At 39.8% G+C, this 18,258-nt stretch overlaps 2 protein-coding genes across 3 annotated transcripts; one reads left to right on the top strand and one right to left on the bottom strand.

The window, feature by feature from the left end:
- Window positions 1-1,280: 1,280 nt before the first annotated feature.
- On the bottom strand, window positions 1,281-11,957 carry LOC125228998 (cysteine--tRNA ligase, cytoplasmic). The gene is made up of 13 exons (XM_048133758.1): window positions 11,902-11,957; window positions 11,550-11,774; window positions 10,955-11,221; window positions 10,615-10,831; window positions 9,923-10,133; window positions 9,016-9,248; window positions 7,821-8,054; window positions 6,691-6,826; window positions 5,855-6,060; window positions 4,088-4,198; window positions 3,966-4,017; window positions 3,637-3,833; window positions 1,281-2,501 (listed from the first exon to the last, which is right to left on the bottom strand). Exons 2-13 carry the CDS (start codon window positions 11,729-11,731, stop codon window positions 2,370-2,372), a joined length of 2,178 nt encoding a protein of 725 aa, XP_047989715.1. The 5' UTR covers window positions 11,732-11,774; window positions 11,902-11,957; the 3' UTR covers window positions 1,281-2,369.
- Window positions 11,958-12,236: 279 nt separating this feature from the next.
- LOC125228939 lies at window positions 12,237-16,829 on the top strand. Of its 2 annotated transcripts, none has more exons than XM_048133659.1 (7): window positions 12,237-12,507; window positions 12,841-13,014; window positions 13,421-13,743; window positions 14,113-14,269; window positions 14,426-14,546; window positions 15,177-15,310; window positions 15,817-16,829. In XM_048133659.1, exons 1-7 carry the CDS (start codon window positions 12,385-12,387, stop codon window positions 15,916-15,918), a joined length of 1,134 nt encoding a protein of 377 aa, XP_047989616.1. In that variant the 5' UTR covers window positions 12,237-12,384; the 3' UTR covers window positions 15,919-16,829. The 2 variants fall into 2 exon arrangements, with proteins under 2 accessions (XP_047989616.1, XP_047989617.1); XM_048133660.1 differs by having other exon boundaries at window positions 12,239-12,507; window positions 13,436-13,743.
- Window positions 16,830-18,258: the final 1,429 nt, after the last annotated feature.

Here is an 18,258-nt window from a genome sequence, read left to right as displayed (position 1 = left end):
ATGTAGGGACTGTAGGCACCCGTAGTAAGTTATACTGTTTCAGTCACCTGGCGTGAATAAAAATAATTGCATCTGTAGTAGATAGACATGAGGTATCTAATCTTAACCGATACGTCGGAAAGGGACAAACGAACTTTGCTGGCTTGATAACTTTAATGAACGTTTATAAATACTTGTAAGCGGGTTATAATTTAGGTATATAACTTCCAGCAGTTCCGGCTAGCAGGCGAACTAATAAAGCAAAAACATTTTTTTTGGTAAAACTTAAATTCCCGTATTTTTTTAATTAGGTAGTAGGTACCTACATGTATGGTATGTGAAAGAAGAAGACTCTTCGAGAGAGACCGAGAAGGTGTGGTAACTATTAAAGAATGAGATAAAAGAAAAGATAGCAGAAAAGCCGGATACATTTTCAAATGCAAAGATGGATACGCAAATTGTTACTTACCTTTGCACTTAATCGGAAATAATAATCACTGGTCCTAAGGCCCATTTAGTCGGCGCGGGAACTTGCATGCGATTTCAGATATATTGCGGACTGTTGACGTTCCATCAAATTCAGCCGACCGGTCAACACCTACATCGTGACGTGATGGAACTCGCATGCGACATCTCGTATTGTGTGTCTTAGGTAGAAAGTATCCAATGAAACAGTACCTAAACAGAGTCATATCAAGCTAAGTTGGCAGCCATTCTGATACCTCTCGCCTGTGATTGCTTATTCATTAAGGGTTTAGTAATCATCAAAAAAGTGTTATTCATAAAAGTTTGACGATTAAAATAACTTTTGCACCTGTGAGGCTGTCAAAAACTTAGCTCAGCATGACTCTATTAGTCTCTAGTCCTGCGATTCCGTCGCGTACGATCCCAAGGACCGCGCGTTGCGTGTCGCGTGCGCAGCTCCACCCCTCCCAGCCGCACGGCGCAGCAGCGCACAAAAAACGCCGGATTGTTTACCTCACTTTTTACCTTTTTTCAACTTTTATTCGTATTTTATCGCGGCGCACGCGGCGGCCGCCTTTATAGACTCCTCAATCAAGCGTTATGCACTTCTATTGTCAACATCCAAGTCGCGGTAATTCATTTTTAATGTTAACTTAAATGTAGATAATCGCCGGACTATTCGAGCAGCCCTCTTCTTTTTATTTAATTTGTTGACATTGACGTGATCATTTATAAAATGTGGAAACATTATTCCATAGATATAGTTCTTTTATTATTTATTATCTTGTGTAGTTTAGTTTAGATTAAGAGGATTTATTATTAATAATAAGAAAATAATATGCCAATACTTTTTATTATAAGTATAAAATTTGATATAATTTGAACACAAATCAACTTTTTCATTTACTTAATGCATATGCATATGTTAGGCAATGATTGTAATACTGATTAGATCGTAGTTTCTGTTGTATTAGTATTACGTTACATTACGGTAAAGCATGAAATTTACAGCGTGAGATGTAGACGTTGTTTTTTGTAAAAGGTTTTTGTTTCAAAGCACTGCTGAAAGTTCCCCTGTCATTGCTTTGATATCGAGCATTACTAAGGCCTATTCGGAAAGAGAAGTTGGAATGACTTTTCTCCTTCCGCACAGAGTATATCATTTATTTTGTTGTTTTAAAACACGTTAACATTGCCATAACTTTAGTATAAATAAATTAATTCTCTAAGCAATAAAGTGAGACAATTAATGAAAACAAATGAAATAATGACAATTAAATGCAAGTTTGTGCAATCCATCCCTGGTTCCCGTTTAAGAAATTCGTATAAGCGGGCACTTCTTATTCAGCCTTGTTTGTTCTATTAATCCATCAACATGATTAATGGTGATATTGCAACTACATACTACTATTATTAGGTATAATTCGCCAGTACTATAAAAAGATTGGAATGTGGCGCACAAAATGCGGATAATACATGCTATAACATTGAAGACACGGCACAAGGCTATAAACAAAGAAGCATCCACTTCAAAAATATGCTTTCACGAATATTTCTAAACTATTGGTGAACCAGCCAGTACTATAATTACAATTCGGTTACAACCACGCGCGGCGCAGGACGAATATTTTTCAAAATCTGTTTTAAATCCCAAAGACTGAAAATGTTTCTCAAATATAAATCTTAAAAATATTGCAACTTCAGCGGGCCTAGCACACTAGTGTGATATAGTCTATCACGTAAGTGCGTCCCTATAGCACTTTCAGAAGAAGCGAAAAGGACGCACCGACGCGATAAGCTATATCACGCGTTTGTTTGCCCGCCAGGTAAACTTAGTCTAGAATACCTAGGTATCATGCTGTAAACCCGAGAACGCAAATTCAGTCTCTAGGATAAGTTGTAATTAAAATATGAACTGATCCATGCTAACCACTGTTCGCGTTGAGGGAGGCTAAGTACTCGTTGTATTTCTTCTCCTGAGCCTGCTGCAGCTTCTGCAGCTTCTTGACGAGTCCCTTACTTAATTCCTTACCTTCGTGATCGTGGGTTGGAAGACCCTGAAACAAAAAATTGGTTAACTTTTCTACATAGTTTGGATTCTGCTGAAATAGTAAAATCCGCCAGAAGGTAAGTCTTGCCAGTCTTGTCTTGAAGGCCATTATCAATTGAGGTCTCACACGATCCTGTACATCTAGCGATTATATTGACATCCCGATTTATTGCCATGCCTCATGGAAACCTGGGATCCGACTAGTTAGTAATCTTAAGAATTGGCGTAGGTAGTTTATTACGAAAGTGAATGGCACCTGACCCTGAAGGTAAACTAAGCCTTATTACTTATAGGTATAGGTTTTCCTCCGCCTAAAAACGACTGGCAAATTTAAAATGATCTCACACGATCCTGTACATCTAGCGATTATATTGACATCCCGATTTATTGCCATGCCTCATGGAAACCTGGGATCCGACTAGTTAGTAATCTTAAGAATTGGTGTAGGTAGTTTATTACGAAAGTGAATGGCACCTGACCCTGAAGGTAAACTAAGCCTTATTACTTATAGGTATAGGTTTTCCTCCGCCTAAAAACGACTGGCAAATTTAAAATGATGTAGATTCCGAAAAACTCATTAGTACGAGCCGGCGCTACCGGCGACCATCGGATTAAGTCGCATATTTGTAATCAAGTAATTTCAAGCAATAGTTTATTTGCTTTCATGTAGTATATGGGTTCTTATAACATAAAAGTTTCATACATGAGCCCCGTGAGGGCATGGCAATTCTTAAAAGTACTGCTAGGCTGCCAGCGCTTCCACATTCCCTCGCTTCGACTGCGGCGAGACTCAATTCATACAAGCAGGTTAGAGAACAGTACCTAATTCCATACAAATTAAATAGCGGTCGTAATACAGCAGTTCTCGTAAAGTATGTACAAAAATTAAGGAAAAAGTTAAATTTGTTTTTTTTATTCCTTTTTTGTTACCAAGATTTATTTCATAAATTGAGATTTTAGTAAGTTTTATTTGGTAATTTTCTTAATTATAACAATTATCCTGTATATATCTTACGAAAGTCGACTTATACATATCACTAAATGTTGGTAACAAAATAGGATCAATTAAAATTTTCTGACGTGGCTATGTACAAACTTTTCGAGAACTGCTGAATAACTATAAATGTATGTATAAAGCCTACCTTGTCATCAAACTGCGAGTACTTGTCGAGCTCTTTGCGGAACAGGTCCCCGGGCGGAATCTTCTTGAGTTCGTCCTTGAGGCGTTGCGCCTCGGCCAGCTCCTGCTTCTTCTTTAACTTCTCAGCTTCTACACGCTTCTTTTCTTCCTTCTCTCGCATCAGCTCTTCTTTGCTAACCAGTTTCACCACTGTGCGGTCTGTGTAAAGAGAGAAACACATTAACGTCTGAGGTTCAACACAGAACATAATTTTGCGGCGTGTCATCGGTGGCCTCACCGCCAGTGCTGTACACGCGAGAGTGGACTCTATCTCTCAGACACAAGGCTCACCGGGCTTGTCCTCGAGCCGCACGCCGAGCTCGGGCAGGTCGACGTCGCGCAGCTGGTCACACAGAGCCAGTACGTCGGAAGCTTTGACCGCTCGCGCCGCGTCCCGAACGCGCGCGTCGCGCATGGTCACACAGAGCCAGTACGTCTGAAGCTTTGACCGCTCGCGCCGCGTCCCGAACGCGCGCGCGGAATTTGCTCAGCGCTTCTAGGTAGGGCATCACCACTTCCTCTAGCTGTAACAATAACATATATATCAAAAACATGTCAGGTACTACTACTAGTACTAGATACCTTATCATTCCTGTCTTTTTTGCAGCCAACGTTTTGTTTTAAAGAGTGCTACTAGGCTTATGAAATTCAACATTTTTTTAAATTGATAATACGTAACATATATCGTCACTGTCTCTGAGAGGCAAGATGGCGTCACAAAGACATTAGAGTTAATCCTAAATAAGCACAGTACCTATCAGTGGCGGGGCGTAAAAATTTTCGTTGGTAAAGCCGGAGGGGTTTTTGGAGTCTGTTTTGTATGGACTTCTACAGATACTAGATAATTTTAGGGAACCCGTTGGGAATCGAGTTGTATCGACGCTCCGCCACTGGTACCTATATGTATGCAGACGTTATCACCATTCTCAACAGGGAAGCTAATGTTACCCTTGGATCTTTAGACAATGCTGAAGATGTGCACAGTGCAGGATTTCGGTGAAGAGTGCCTGAAACTGCTGTAGTTTCATGTACCAAACCAGTACTCACACAAACGTTATTGCCCGCGCCGACAGGGAAACCAATGCTACTTTTGGATCTTGAGACAGTGCTGGAGATGTGTTGGTTGCCGATGACGTAGCGCGCGAGATTGCGGCAGGACCCATGTGTCAGAAATACTAGTCACTCACGCACGTTGTCGGAAGCCAATGCCGCCGCGAGGTCCCTCAACAGCGCCGAACACGTGCAGAATGTCGGTAACGTAGCGCGCTGTCGCGACAAGCAGCGACGCGGGGCGCGAGGAACACGTGGCATTTATTTATTTATTCCCAGTTTACAATTGTACCTTAACAGCTAAGGCCACAGCGGCACAAATTGGTATCGATAATACTTATACATCATGTATAATAGTTATTTGTTATACAAGGGGGCAAAGTTGTATTTTAACGTCGAGTGTGGAATTGAAAAACGAGCAAGTGAAAGGATTCTATAGTTGAACCACGAGCGAAGCGAGTGGTTCGAGAATAGAATCCTGAACTTGCGAGTTTTTTAACACACGAGAAGTAAAATACATTTGCACCCGAGTGTAACACAAAACTTTTCCCCTCACTATAGCGAGGAAACTAGAACGCAAAAAATGCGTTTATTACTGCTTCCAGTAGTTCCACAGGTGGTAAATCATCTTTATTACTAGATTCACCTACTTTTATCAATTTTAAAGCAGTTAATTTGACTTTATTCAAGGTCAAATTACTTTACCCACTAGTGGATAAAATGCGTTTTTACCCGCTGGTATTAAAGGACAAAACACGTGTTTCCGAGCCAGTGAGGGGAAAAAGTATATTTTACAAAATGAGCTTAATTAATAGTGATACTACTTACAGGCTCTCTCAATCACCTTCTTACATTCAATCATCAATCGTCCAATTGCACTAGCGAACAAATCACACTCCGGGTATGATTCTAGCACGGAGTGTGCTCGTGGCGCCCTCCACCATCACCGGGTGGCGCCGCGCGCGAGTGTACTGGTTAGGCACAAATAAACGCATGAAGGCTTCGACCAGAGCCACGCTATCTATTGTACTTCTAATAACCCCGATCGTAAATTTCGCCTGAGAGAGTAACCTGCGTAACTGAAGCGAGTCTCCATGGCATGGGCATGCCCCCACCAGTCATATACTCACGCAGACGTCGTCGCCGTCTCCGACCGGGAAGCCGATGCCGCCGCGAGGCCCCTCGACGGCGCCGAACACGTGCAACACGTCGGTGACGTAGCGCGCGGCCGCCACCAGCAGCGGCGCGGGGCGCGGCGCGGCCTTGCGCAGGAACACGTGGCACGCCGCCACCAGCTCGCGCAGCGCGTCCAGCGCGCCGCGCGTGTCGATGTTGTCTGCGGGCCACATAACTTCAGTTAGCGAAGATAATGACGTGGACGTATACTGACTCAGTTTTAAGACCCAGATTATGCCTAGCTACAAGTACCAAAGAAATATCGTCACTACTTTAAAAAAAACTTGTATCTTCGTCTGTCAATGAAAAGAAAATTGTAGTATGTATGGAATGCATATAGACTTACTGCGTTTTAACTTTGAGGAGCAGCGTGAGATACGAGATTTTTTCAAAGTAGTGACGATATGTAACTCTAAGTCTAAGAAAAAACGTACCTCAAAGCCCTAGAGAACAAGGTACGGTGGCCTAGATGGCGTTACACCTTTATTAATATTTGACTATTTAACACATATCAAGCTAACAATATGGGCCAAATTGTCAAGACTGAGGTTCAAAGTCTTAAGCTTGTGTCGAGAGATGGCAGTCTACTATGATTACACATTTTACTTTGACAGTAACTCTATAATACTCGATCCTCTTTGATAGTACCTAGATGTAAAACATGTTGTGATTCTTGGAGTTTTCTGCGCTTTTCTAATATTATGACGAACAAATCTGTCAAATCGTATAGGTTGCCATGACAACACACTAATAACTTTCGAGAAATGGGCCCCAGGCGAGTCATGCTTACCGCAGAGCGCGGCGTGGACCTGGTCCTTAGTGGCCTGCAGCTTGGCGGCCAGAGTGCGTTCCTCGTCGTCCCAGGAGCCTCCGCAGCCCTCGTCATACCCTGCGCGCATAGCGTCCTTCACCGTCAGGAAAAATTCCTACAACAATAACTTCAGCTTAGGGCGTCGTCTGAAAAATACTTCATCATAACTTTCTATAGGTTATTTCACAAAAGATGGCTTGAATGAATTATTTCATTCAATCTCTTGTGAAATATCCTATAGAAGGCGCTGGTAGCCTAGTTAATTACGTGCGACTTTCGTTCCGGGGGTTGCGGGTTCGAACCCCGGCTTGCACCAATGAAGTTTTCGGAATGTCATTTGATATTTGCCAGTCGCTTTTCGGTGAAGGAAAACATCGTGAGGAAACCAGACTAATTCCAATAAGGTCTAGTTTACCCTTCGGGTTGGAAGTTCAGATGGCAGTCGCTTTCGTAAAAACTAGTGCCTGCGCTAAATCTTGGGATTAGTTGTCAAAGTGGACCCCAGGCTCTCATGAGCCGTGGCGAATGCCGGGATAACGCAAGGAGGATGATGATGATGGCATGAATGAAAGAAATTATGGAACAAAAATATCACCACTTCCCTTCCCTACCCTTCGCCCCCTGTAATCCCCTAAGAGACCTGCTTGCGTAGCCGAATGGCATTTCTCCGACGCCAAACGAAAACGAAACGCCGTGCCAGTTAGTCTGGCTCTGTCGCGCCAATACGTACGAGCGATAGAGATAGATATCTACTAGAGTTTCGTTTCGTGAGTGTTTCGTGAGCGTTTGTGCCATTCGGCTACGCACCCTGTTTTGTTTTGTCACCGCAGCGCTAAACTTACATGCCGCTAAGCGTACCTTTAGTAAAACCTAATACAGTTTGAATATAATGCAGATGACGAATGTATTATGAACACGACTGCAATACAATAAAGAATAAAGAAATTTTCGTTTTCAATAGCCAAGACTGGCCCTGTAACTGACTGACTAGCTACTACGATAAATTTTTGATACTTACGCATTTTTGACTTAACGCCGACTGTACTCTTCTACCTCACATGCTAGCGAACCTAAACACAATGAGTCTGAGTTCGATGAGGGATACTCACGTTAAACATCTTCTCGGTCTGAATAGCCATCTCCATGGTATTAGGAGAATAGTCTAGCGTCTCCTTCCAGCCGTGAAGTAGGAACGCTAAGCGAAGTTGCCGCGCGCTGTGCCGGCGTAGCGCGTCGCCGATGGTGACGAAGTTCTTGAGCGACTTGGACATCTTGCAGCCCGCGATGGTCAGGTGACCCGTGTGCAGGAAGTAGTTCACCCATCCGGGCTTGTCGAAGTATGCCTGGTGAAGAATAAACTTGTCTCAAACATGCAGAAAGAAGAAATAGATTTATGTTATATGTGATGACATTCTTTACAAGTCGAGAATGATACTTTTATCACGCCATTTGAAAATACAGGGTGTTTCAATGTACGTAATACAAAATAAGTGATTGCGGCTCTATTAACGACGAAAAATATAATGCATGTATTCACGTCTTAAAATTCTACGTAATTAAATTTTGCTAATTTTCTAACAAAATAAATAAATCCAATTCTTGAAGTGTAGTCACTCATTGTGACGTCATGGCATGACTTCAGTTGTAGTTGTCTCATCAGTTATCAAGGTGTTGATTAAGTATTGTGACAGGTAACATGTCAGAATGCATTTTATTTTATTCATAAAATGTCAATCTAGATAAACAAAAAAGGTGAGTTTATACTACAAAACTAGGTTCTAACTACTTTTCCTTAACAACCTAGGTAGGGTAACCATGTTGTGACCAAAATAACAGGATATAGGAAAACAATGATATTATGGATTATTAACTAGTTTAACAACACGCGACCTAACATAGTGTTTTAGCAATAGGAAGACAAGTTTGAAAAACATGTTTTGTATTCCGTTCATTGAAACAGCCTGTATATTGTTAAATTAATTTCTCAATAGACAATGCTCTTGCGAGGCAAAGAATACAGTGCCTCGGCCTAAGCGCACGCGTTTTCTTCGGCTAACCTGCCTCGGCTGAGGCTAAGACAAGGGCCATTGCCTCGTAGCGCTGCTCGCTCTGCGTGGATTAGGTACACTATAGACGATATGACGTATAACCGTAATATCCCCAAATTGACATTTATTTATATGAGATTGTGTATCTCACTCTCATTAACGATTAAAACTAGGATTACAATTAAACTATTGCTACTCTTGCTGGCCTGACATAATACAGGCACCAAATTGACTGACAATCGAATAGATTGTTTACCTCACTCTGAGCCAGCTCATTGTCATGATGCGGAAACTTGAGATCCACGCCGCCGGTGTGCACGTCCAGCTTGTCTCCGAGCACGTCGGCCGCCATGGCGGAGCACTCGATGTGCCAGCCGGGCCGGCCCGCGCCCCACGGCGACGCCCACGACGGCTCGCCCGCCTTGCTGCGCTTCCACAGCGCGAAGTCGTTGGCCGAACGCTTCTCTGAGCTGTCGGCGCTCAAGTCACCTGTAAAGTAACAGTACAAATAATTAATAAGAAAATGTATTGTACAGTGGTTGCTCTTAGATACTGAAAAATGTTATTAGATTAGAGATAACTTATACGAATGCTTGAACTGGGAACGATCCCATGTTTCAGGCAAAATAAGAAATTAGCAGTAGTAAAACACTTTCGAAGGCTGCAATAACATCTGACAAGGTCTTATTTACAGATCCATTAGAGCGTGTCACATCTTTTTTCGGCTTTTATAGAGTAATAATTATGTTGTTTCAGGTGAAGAAAAAAAAACATATCATGACCAAAAATGCTTGTCATGAAAGGCAAACTCATCCCTTCGAGATCTCTTCTAGTTAACCTTGTTGCAAATGTAATAAATTAAACACTGTAATATGCTGTTGTTACATTAATCAGGTAACTTTTGGGTTTAAGAGGCATAGGTCATTGAGACCTAGTTGCAGATAAAGTGTATTGAGCGACAAAAAATCAATGAGAGTTAAAACAATTGTTTGCATTACTGTATCAAATTATAAAGAAGAATATTTTAACATAATAGGTTTTCTTTTTGGACAGTCAGCAAAATTATAATAAGCCCAACACTCATGCCTACAAATACATGCCTATGTGTGCAGTGATACTAATCTCATTATTTTGCTTATGTTTTTATTATGACTGTCATTTACCTTCCCCTTCTTGCAACGAGTTAGTGTCTCCATATGCTTCAGGTACCAGCCGGGCATAGTGATGGTGCTTCTTGCTGTCAAACTCGCTGACATTGAAATATACTGAGCCGTTTGATTCATATGCTAGACCGTTCTCAATGATCTTCTCTATAAACTTAACGATTTGTGGGACATATTCACTAACTCTTGTTAACACATCGGGGGGTAGGACCTGGAATGGAAAACAATTTGGGATTACTTATAGACAGCATATTCCATTTTTAACCATTTTAAGAAAGAAAATATAACACAGTTCATCCATTGGTTTTGTTAACCATACTAGAAAAGTATGGTTTGAACTGCTAATCAAATCTTCTTTGGAGGTGGTTGGGGGACACCATGAGCCTTGAGAAAATTGTTATACACTCAGAAATGTCACCCCTTACTGCCATGACCATATAGTTAACCGGGCTAAGCATCTGTACAGTCACTGGCATAAATATGTGATGATTTCTATACCTTGTCACATTAATATCTCCTTTGAAAAGTCATATGCAATTGTAAAACATTTAAAAGTGACATGGTACAGAAATCATCACTTACGCCGGTGACTGTAAACTGAGAATGCTTCATTTTTGTATATTAACATTTATTTGGTTTATTAATTTGTTTTTTTTTATACCATCTGAGATAACCTTTTTTATCATACTTACATTCAAAGCTTTCATATCTTTATGAAACTCATTTTCCCAATATCTTGGTAATTCAGTGAATATTGCATTATCTGTGACTGTACTACTAAACTGGCTGTCTAACCATTCTGATATTGGGTCTTTAGCTGATGTGAGCAATGCTTTCTTTGCTTCAGCGATTTTGTCATCGTTTTTACTTTCAACTGCCAACTTGAGATCCTTAACTGCTGTTGCTACCCTGAAAAAATATATAAATTTCTGTTTATATGAACTAAAAATGCAGTATAATCAATCTCCATTTTAGAGTGTAATAAAAATGCTGACATTATTGAGCCAATTAAAATAAGTAAAAAGTGCTTACTTGTCCAACATCTTTTGCATAGCAACTTTTTTATCTGGGTCACCAGTATTCTTGACAATGTTCTCATAGTAATTCACAACAGTTGTTGCATCATCTATTGTTTTACTCAAATCTCTTTCTTCCTTTGCATATTTTTGATATAAATGGTTTTGTCTTGCCCTTTTGATGATTTTGTCATCTATGTCTGTGATGTTCATCACATACAGAATGTCCAGGTTAAAGTAATTAGACATTACTCGTCTAAGAATGTCAAAAGATATGTATGACCTGTAAATTAAATGCACAAATGATAAATATATTCCACATTAAATCTTTAGACATGGTAAATAATGAAATAAACATGTTCATTCACATACAATATAGGCTTAAATACATTTATTTATTATGAAAATTTTCTGAAACCAAACAAAAGCTCATATACCAAATGATAAGATGACATTAATGGCATCTTGCACAACAGTGACTCAAAGATATAAGGATAAAATATTCTACAAAAAACTTTTGTCATTGACATAATTAAACTTTAACTTTGTAGGTATCTGACGTATAGACGATGCGCCACGTAATTAAAAATGTAACATTTTAAATAGACTACCTGGCATGACCCATGTGGGAGGCGTCGTAGACAGTGGGCCCGCAGGTGTACCAGTTCACCCTGTTGCCATTGGAGCATATGAATTCCTCTTTTTGCCGCGATAAGCTGTTGTATAACCGCAACGCTGGCCTTTCTTCATTCTTTGCCGGCCGTGACCATACAGGCTGACTTCTTTTTGACATTATTTTATCATAAATTTAATGCCGCACCGTGAAACACTGTAAACTACACAAAATACTTGGAGTAATATGAAGATTTAAGGTTACAATTTAAAGCATAATTATGAAGGAAGTTGTGCGCGTTATATTCCTTGATATCAAATCATACAATATCGCCACGGAGACAAACTAACCTCAGTAAGAGTATACAATCATGCTCCTCTTGCCGACTCCACGTCCAGCATTATCCTGTTTGACAGATACGGAGCTGTCAGCTGTCAACGAGGATATCTGCGCTGTTTGAGTTACTTAGAAAACTACTGACACTAACTGGTTTACTCTTTGGAAGTCTGTTGTCAAAAGAAGTCACAAACTTGACTTGGCCTTAATTATCGCTGTCTCATTTTAGCAATTGAATGTCGGTACCAGACATTGAAACAAATATACTTTAATCGGCTGTACTTTGAGTCGAACAGTAAAAACGTGCCGCGGCCTATATACATATGTATATGTATGCCTATTTTGGTACATAAAAATAAAATCAGGTGTGTGAGTGACTGAGTGAACTTGCTTGTGTGTGTGCTATATGTATTTCTATCTCGGACTACTTTGTACAAATTACAATTGTGTATTTTTATACAAATTTGATCATTTACGATCGTCGCATTTCAGTCATAATGGCTCTCTGTGTTTGTAAATGCTTAAATGTTACATTAGGAAGTGATAAAATAGAAGATAATGTAGATATAAAGAAATTGGAGTTATCACCTATGGAACAAAGGGATATTTTTTTCAGTGAGGTAGGTACCGTCGGTAAACATGTTTTGACCTTGACTTTTATGAAGAACTATTGTTTTTAATGAATAGAACTAATGTAATGATCTTACACCGCCTGACATTTTGTATCTGATAAATATGCGGTACCGACAGACGTAGTTGCTGTAAAATTAAGGTTATTTTTGTAGTCGGAATTACTACGTGCTGTTATTCCACCTTCGATTTGCAGGATACTTTTAGAAAACTTAAGATTTCGACATGATTTCGACTTTATGATTCTTTCGCGATTAGGATCCAGTCAAGTGTTTTTAAATGCAACTGCAATGAATAATAATGAATATAATTTATGTTTGTAGAAATTGCTTTCAACGCCATTGAATTCTCTGAAGAGTCAAGTGGTGCAACCAGCTCTGGTGTGCCAGCGCGGCGTGGGCCGTTGGACGCTGCACTCCTGCCTGGCTTGCGGGCAGATCACGCACGCCGTCTCACAGGACAGGCCTAGTACTGTTCTCATTCCTAAAGCTACACAAGTGAGTATAGATATTATTTTCAGTGTCAGTTAAAGCCTGTCTTCATCATATTCAAGCCTGTCTTCAATGACCTTTATGATTGACCTGGTTAGACTAAAGAATTGGTTCTAATTTATGTTCAATTCCATATGACATATAAACCTCTGAAAGACTTAATTAATTGATACAATGCATTGTGCAAGATTGAGGCATCAGATTACACTTTTGCCATTTGACTCTTAAGTAACTAGATACTGATGCTACAATTGATTGCATGGAAAATTGTCACCCACTGCTAATAATATTTATTTCTAACATTAAACTCGATGCAAAACAAAAAGGTTTTCAAATATGGAATGCTTCTTTTTTTAAATTCTTATTTGAATTAGGTATGTAATTAACTTAAAATCTGGGTTACATGTACTAGATTGTTTCCTTACAGACCACACAAGAGAAAATAAATGATCTAAAGAAGACAAGCAATTTCTCTCCAGTTTTTAACTTACTTGTGCCAGAAGTAACTAGCTTAGAGATGAAAGAGAATGTGGACACAAACAATATAGTTAGTGATAAGAAAGGTTGGCAGCCGGCGCAGCAGGCCATAGGCACGCTGAGCAAGCAGCTCTCGCGGACCCTGCAGTCGCAGCTCGAAGCCATTGAGGAAACTGTAAGGCAGTTCCGAGACCAAAAGTATGCCGAGTTTGAAGCATACAAAGACAGAGCACAAAGGGATCACAAGATATTAGCTAGGTACAACACCTGTTATGCTAGTTTCTTGTTTCCTATTTTTGTTTTAATTAAGGTACTGTTGGTATAGACAAATATTTATTGTCTATAATATATTAATTTTTCTTTTCAATGATTCACAAATCTACCTTTTTTATACCTGATGTAGTTCAATTCTGTAAGCTGAGATGTGGATGAACTGCAAGAAACTGCTTAATTGTGGAAAACAATGGAATCAATTGACTTGAAACTAGTTTTAGGTCTACATACCCCATTTATGCAATTCACCCATAAAGCTCCTTCAACTGCATGTTTTATAGACATAAGTTGATTAATTGATTATATTTTGATTACTAATTAAAGATGACTAAAAGCCAATGTTTAAATTTTCAGTATTGTAAGCAAAACCCGAGACAGCCTGAATGGGGACGGCTTCCGGGTGGACACCTCCCTTGACAATGGACCCCCTTCACCGCAGCTACCTCCACTTCAGAGACGAAGACTGTCTTCATTTAAAGATGCCAAAAAAACGTCACACAATATTGTTAAGGTAAGGGATAATTCAGGCCCAAATTTGTTGACTAAAGAAACTTCTATTTAAAACCTTTGGTGGTCCGCAAAGAAAACTTAAAATAGACAACATATAAAATTTCTTTTTATTCCGGCTTCAGAAGTTTATATCTAGCCCCGTGATATTGTTTTACAGCACAACAGGGACCTTCCCCCAGAAGAAGATTCGCTGGACGCAGAAGATATCTTCGACTTGGAAGGGATGGACTCGCACAATCATATGATCTCAGACCAGGACGACTACGACGATTCTGATGGTAATTACATTCACTGTATTTCTCTGTATGTTATACACTTTTTTGTGCAATTGTTTTACTACTACTTACTAGTTAGAATATGACTACAAAGTACTATGACCACAGAATATATATAATAGTACCAGTACATAAGGCTCACTCCTTTGATGTTCACAAAACGCCGCCATTATAAATTCTTACCTACATCAACAAACGGACCGCACGCGAGCAGCCGAGATTGAATTCTATTGCGCCGCGCGAAGGTCGTCACCTCTGAATGGGCCGCGAACTCGCGGCCGCCGGCATGTACTTGTCGCGCGGCGATAGAATCGCGGAGTGAGTCGCCCCTGCTATGACTACTAAGAATTGCTATGATGGTTGATTTGGAAAATTACACTACTTCATATGTCATATGGGTGTTTGCATCTGAAATTTCTACAGAAAATTGCGATGTGACATGAACAAATACAATAAACAACTTACACTTTATAACCTGAAATGAACACTGAAATCATCATCCTACACTTTTCGGTTATTACAATACTAATATATAAGCTTTAGCGTCTCGTATTTGATATAAACATGGAACTTGGATGGATACCTATCTTACTGTTTTGATTTCGTTACTGATAATGCGTCATATTTTTGCAGTGGACGTGAGCAACGACGAAGGCATCCAAATAGGTCGCGGGCGCGGCGGCGCCAACCTCGACCTGGCGCGCTCGCTGCCCATCAACATGCCCGTGTTCCCCGCCGAGCGCGCGCCCCGGGAGCCCGACAACGACGTGAGTACTCTACTCTAATAAATAAAATAAATAAATATTGGGGGATACACACAGGTTGATCTAGCCCCAGAGAACGGAGGACCATCGGCTTTGCACGCAGAGTCACTATCCACAAACACGACGTATTAGACATGGGTGCTGTCAAATGTTCCTGCGGCACGGCATAGCCCAGCTTTCAGCACCGACCACCTGACTACTCTCTGCTCCCCAACGGATTAGTATCAACGCCTAAGTTACGGAAATATAACATTACACATAAATTCCATAAAAATGCAGCATATATAGGCTCCCGCACATTTGCGAATTAAATATTTGAGTTAGAAATAAAAAAAATGTGAAATGTTGCTGAAATATTTTCAGTAGTAAGTCTAATGTCGTCGAACATCGGCTTTACCGATTATTTGGTTATGTCTGGTAGTATAAGCGCCGACACAACCACTCTGCAATGGCCGGACGTTATATGGCCAGGCTTTGTAGTATTTATACTAATTAGACCATATGTGCAGGAGGAGCCGCACGACATCGCAGCGAGCATCAAGGCGCTGGCGCGCTCCGTGCACGGCGACGTGTTCGAGCTGCCGCGCCCGCGCTTCAGCACGCAGATCTAACACACACACACACACGCGCGCCGCTACTAGTGACACCCGGGCTGCAGCCGACGGCCAACCTCTGAAGCCTATCGCGGCAGGGCCGCTTGTATGTACGTAGAGCTGTTTATAAATTAAGGGTCGATTTAGACGGTATGAGATCTCGCATGCGATTCTTTACAATGAGTCATATGATCGGCCGGATAAAATAGCCCGCAATGTATCTAAAGTCACATACGAGTTTACGTGTTGTTTGAATCGCCCGTAATGGAAACGACTGATGCCCCCGTCTACGTTATATTCCAGCCACCGTACGAAAGTTTCTAATATAGGCAGTGATTTATTTTGATCCATATATACATATATTGGTATGATTTCTACAAGACAAACAAGACTAACTATCTGTGGCAGGGCTTTAACCACACAAAAAAAATATATAAGAAGAATAGCTCAGTGTAGCTTAGCTTACTATAGCGAAGTTGTCCTCCATAACAAATCTACGAACTACTTTTATATCTAAGTACACCTACAGTTTGCGCCTATAATTTTGTCAATTAAACATTTGTGTATCATATTGGTACCATTGGTGTATAAGCTGCAGTTCATTTTCGGGTGTTTTATAAGGAGTTTTCTATACAATAATACGGTACTGCAGAAATATTTGAGTAAGTATGAAAAGTAACGTAGTAGATAAGTAATGTTGTGATCGCGAAAGCAGTTACACGTGGTAAGTCCAGATTTATGAATTATGCCGCAAAATCAAACAATTTCAGTGAATAGTGTAGCTTATTGTTATTGCTAACGCGCATGGTATATGCGTAGCGTAGGTATACAAGAGGCTATATTTAAGACAATGTAATCATTTTGTTGTATGAGCCGGACGATAGGATAAGCTGAGGGATTAATGGAGAGCATAGTGTTAATTAAATGTTTAAAATTAACATGTGAAAAATACAATAGTGGCAAAGAAATCATTTTCCAATTTGTTTTAATCTATTTTTTATGATTACTTGGCGTCATCAATCTAAATACATTACCTACTTGGTATTTTTTTCTTTCTCTGAAAATGTATCTTTTTTTCAGACATTCATATAAAAAGCTACGATATTTATTATAATTTATAATACATACAAACTCACACTTAAACTTAGGTACTTTGAAATTACATTATTATATTGGAAACATCTACCTAGTTATTGTCTAAAAACAACAAAAAATCTACAGTTCACAAGATTGTTACGAATCGAAACTCTAGAAAGACTTAGAACAAGAACATACTGGGATTCATTTCCGGTTTCAAGTCAAATGCGTGCGCGAAGCATGTGTACCTATACGTTATGGCAAGAAATGAATCGCAGTGCGTTATAATCCTAAGCCATAAATCCCTTGGCTTATCTCACTTCTGTCTCTGCTTCAACTTATTCTCTAAAACTAAAGGATTTGAATATAATATAAAAAGAGGCCAGCGCCACAAGCCAGTGCCCACACGCTTCCCTCGCCCGCAGGCGACTTGTTAATGATATGTACATAAAATTATATTGAGCCATCCTATGAGTTGTTGACATCTAAGTCATATCCCTGTTAATAGAGACGAGAGTTTTCTATTATTTTTATCTGGTGTTATCTTAATAATAAGCGAAATGTGTACAAAAATATGAATATTTGCATTTCTAACTAGTCTTTAGGTTCAATATTAACGTGTTGTAATCTGATGTACTGAAACTAGCGGCCGTGGATGGATGTCTTTCGGTGTCCTCGAGCTGTCTTTGGAAGATTCATATGATATGATAGCAGATGCACTATGCGAGTTTATATAACACAACATGGAGTACAAATATTTGCCGAGAGGTACTGTGGACAGTAGCTCTCGATGAATCGAAGCAAAGGAAATAATTGTCTCCGATCTTTTGAGAAATCGGTATATAAGTACTAAGATGTTGTTATTACTGGACGAAAGAAACTATAATGTTTAAATTAAATGCAGTTATTTTTGTACCTGATGTTTTGAATGGAAGTCGAGTCAGGATTAGGTTAGGTTGTAATTTGCCATCTTATCACTCATTTGCATGTATTTTCCGATGAAGTCGAAGGAGTTAGTTATAATTTAGTGTATCTAGATGATCCACTCTGTTTCCGGGTCTTCCATAGCTCTGTTTCTTGAAGAATACTGGCAACCGGTGATTATATTGTGATGGCCCTTTCTCAGTCATTTGTTTTAATTATGTTTCAACTTATTACTATGTATATTGTTTCATTGGTGTGACGACGTTAAGGAAGGATCTTGATTGTAAGGAATGTAAATTGATCATGTAATAAAAATTGACCGTAAAATTGTTGTTATTATTTAAACTAATTTTCACC

Source organism: Leguminivora glycinivorella, chromosome 8 (genome assembly GCF_023078275.1).
Source record: "Leguminivora glycinivorella isolate SPB_JAAS2020 chromosome 8, LegGlyc_1.1, whole genome shotgun sequence".
Classification (NCBI taxonomy): Eukaryota; Metazoa; Arthropoda; class Insecta; order Lepidoptera; family Tortricidae; genus Leguminivora; species Leguminivora glycinivorella.
This window is presented reverse-complemented; position numbering and strand designations above follow the sequence as displayed.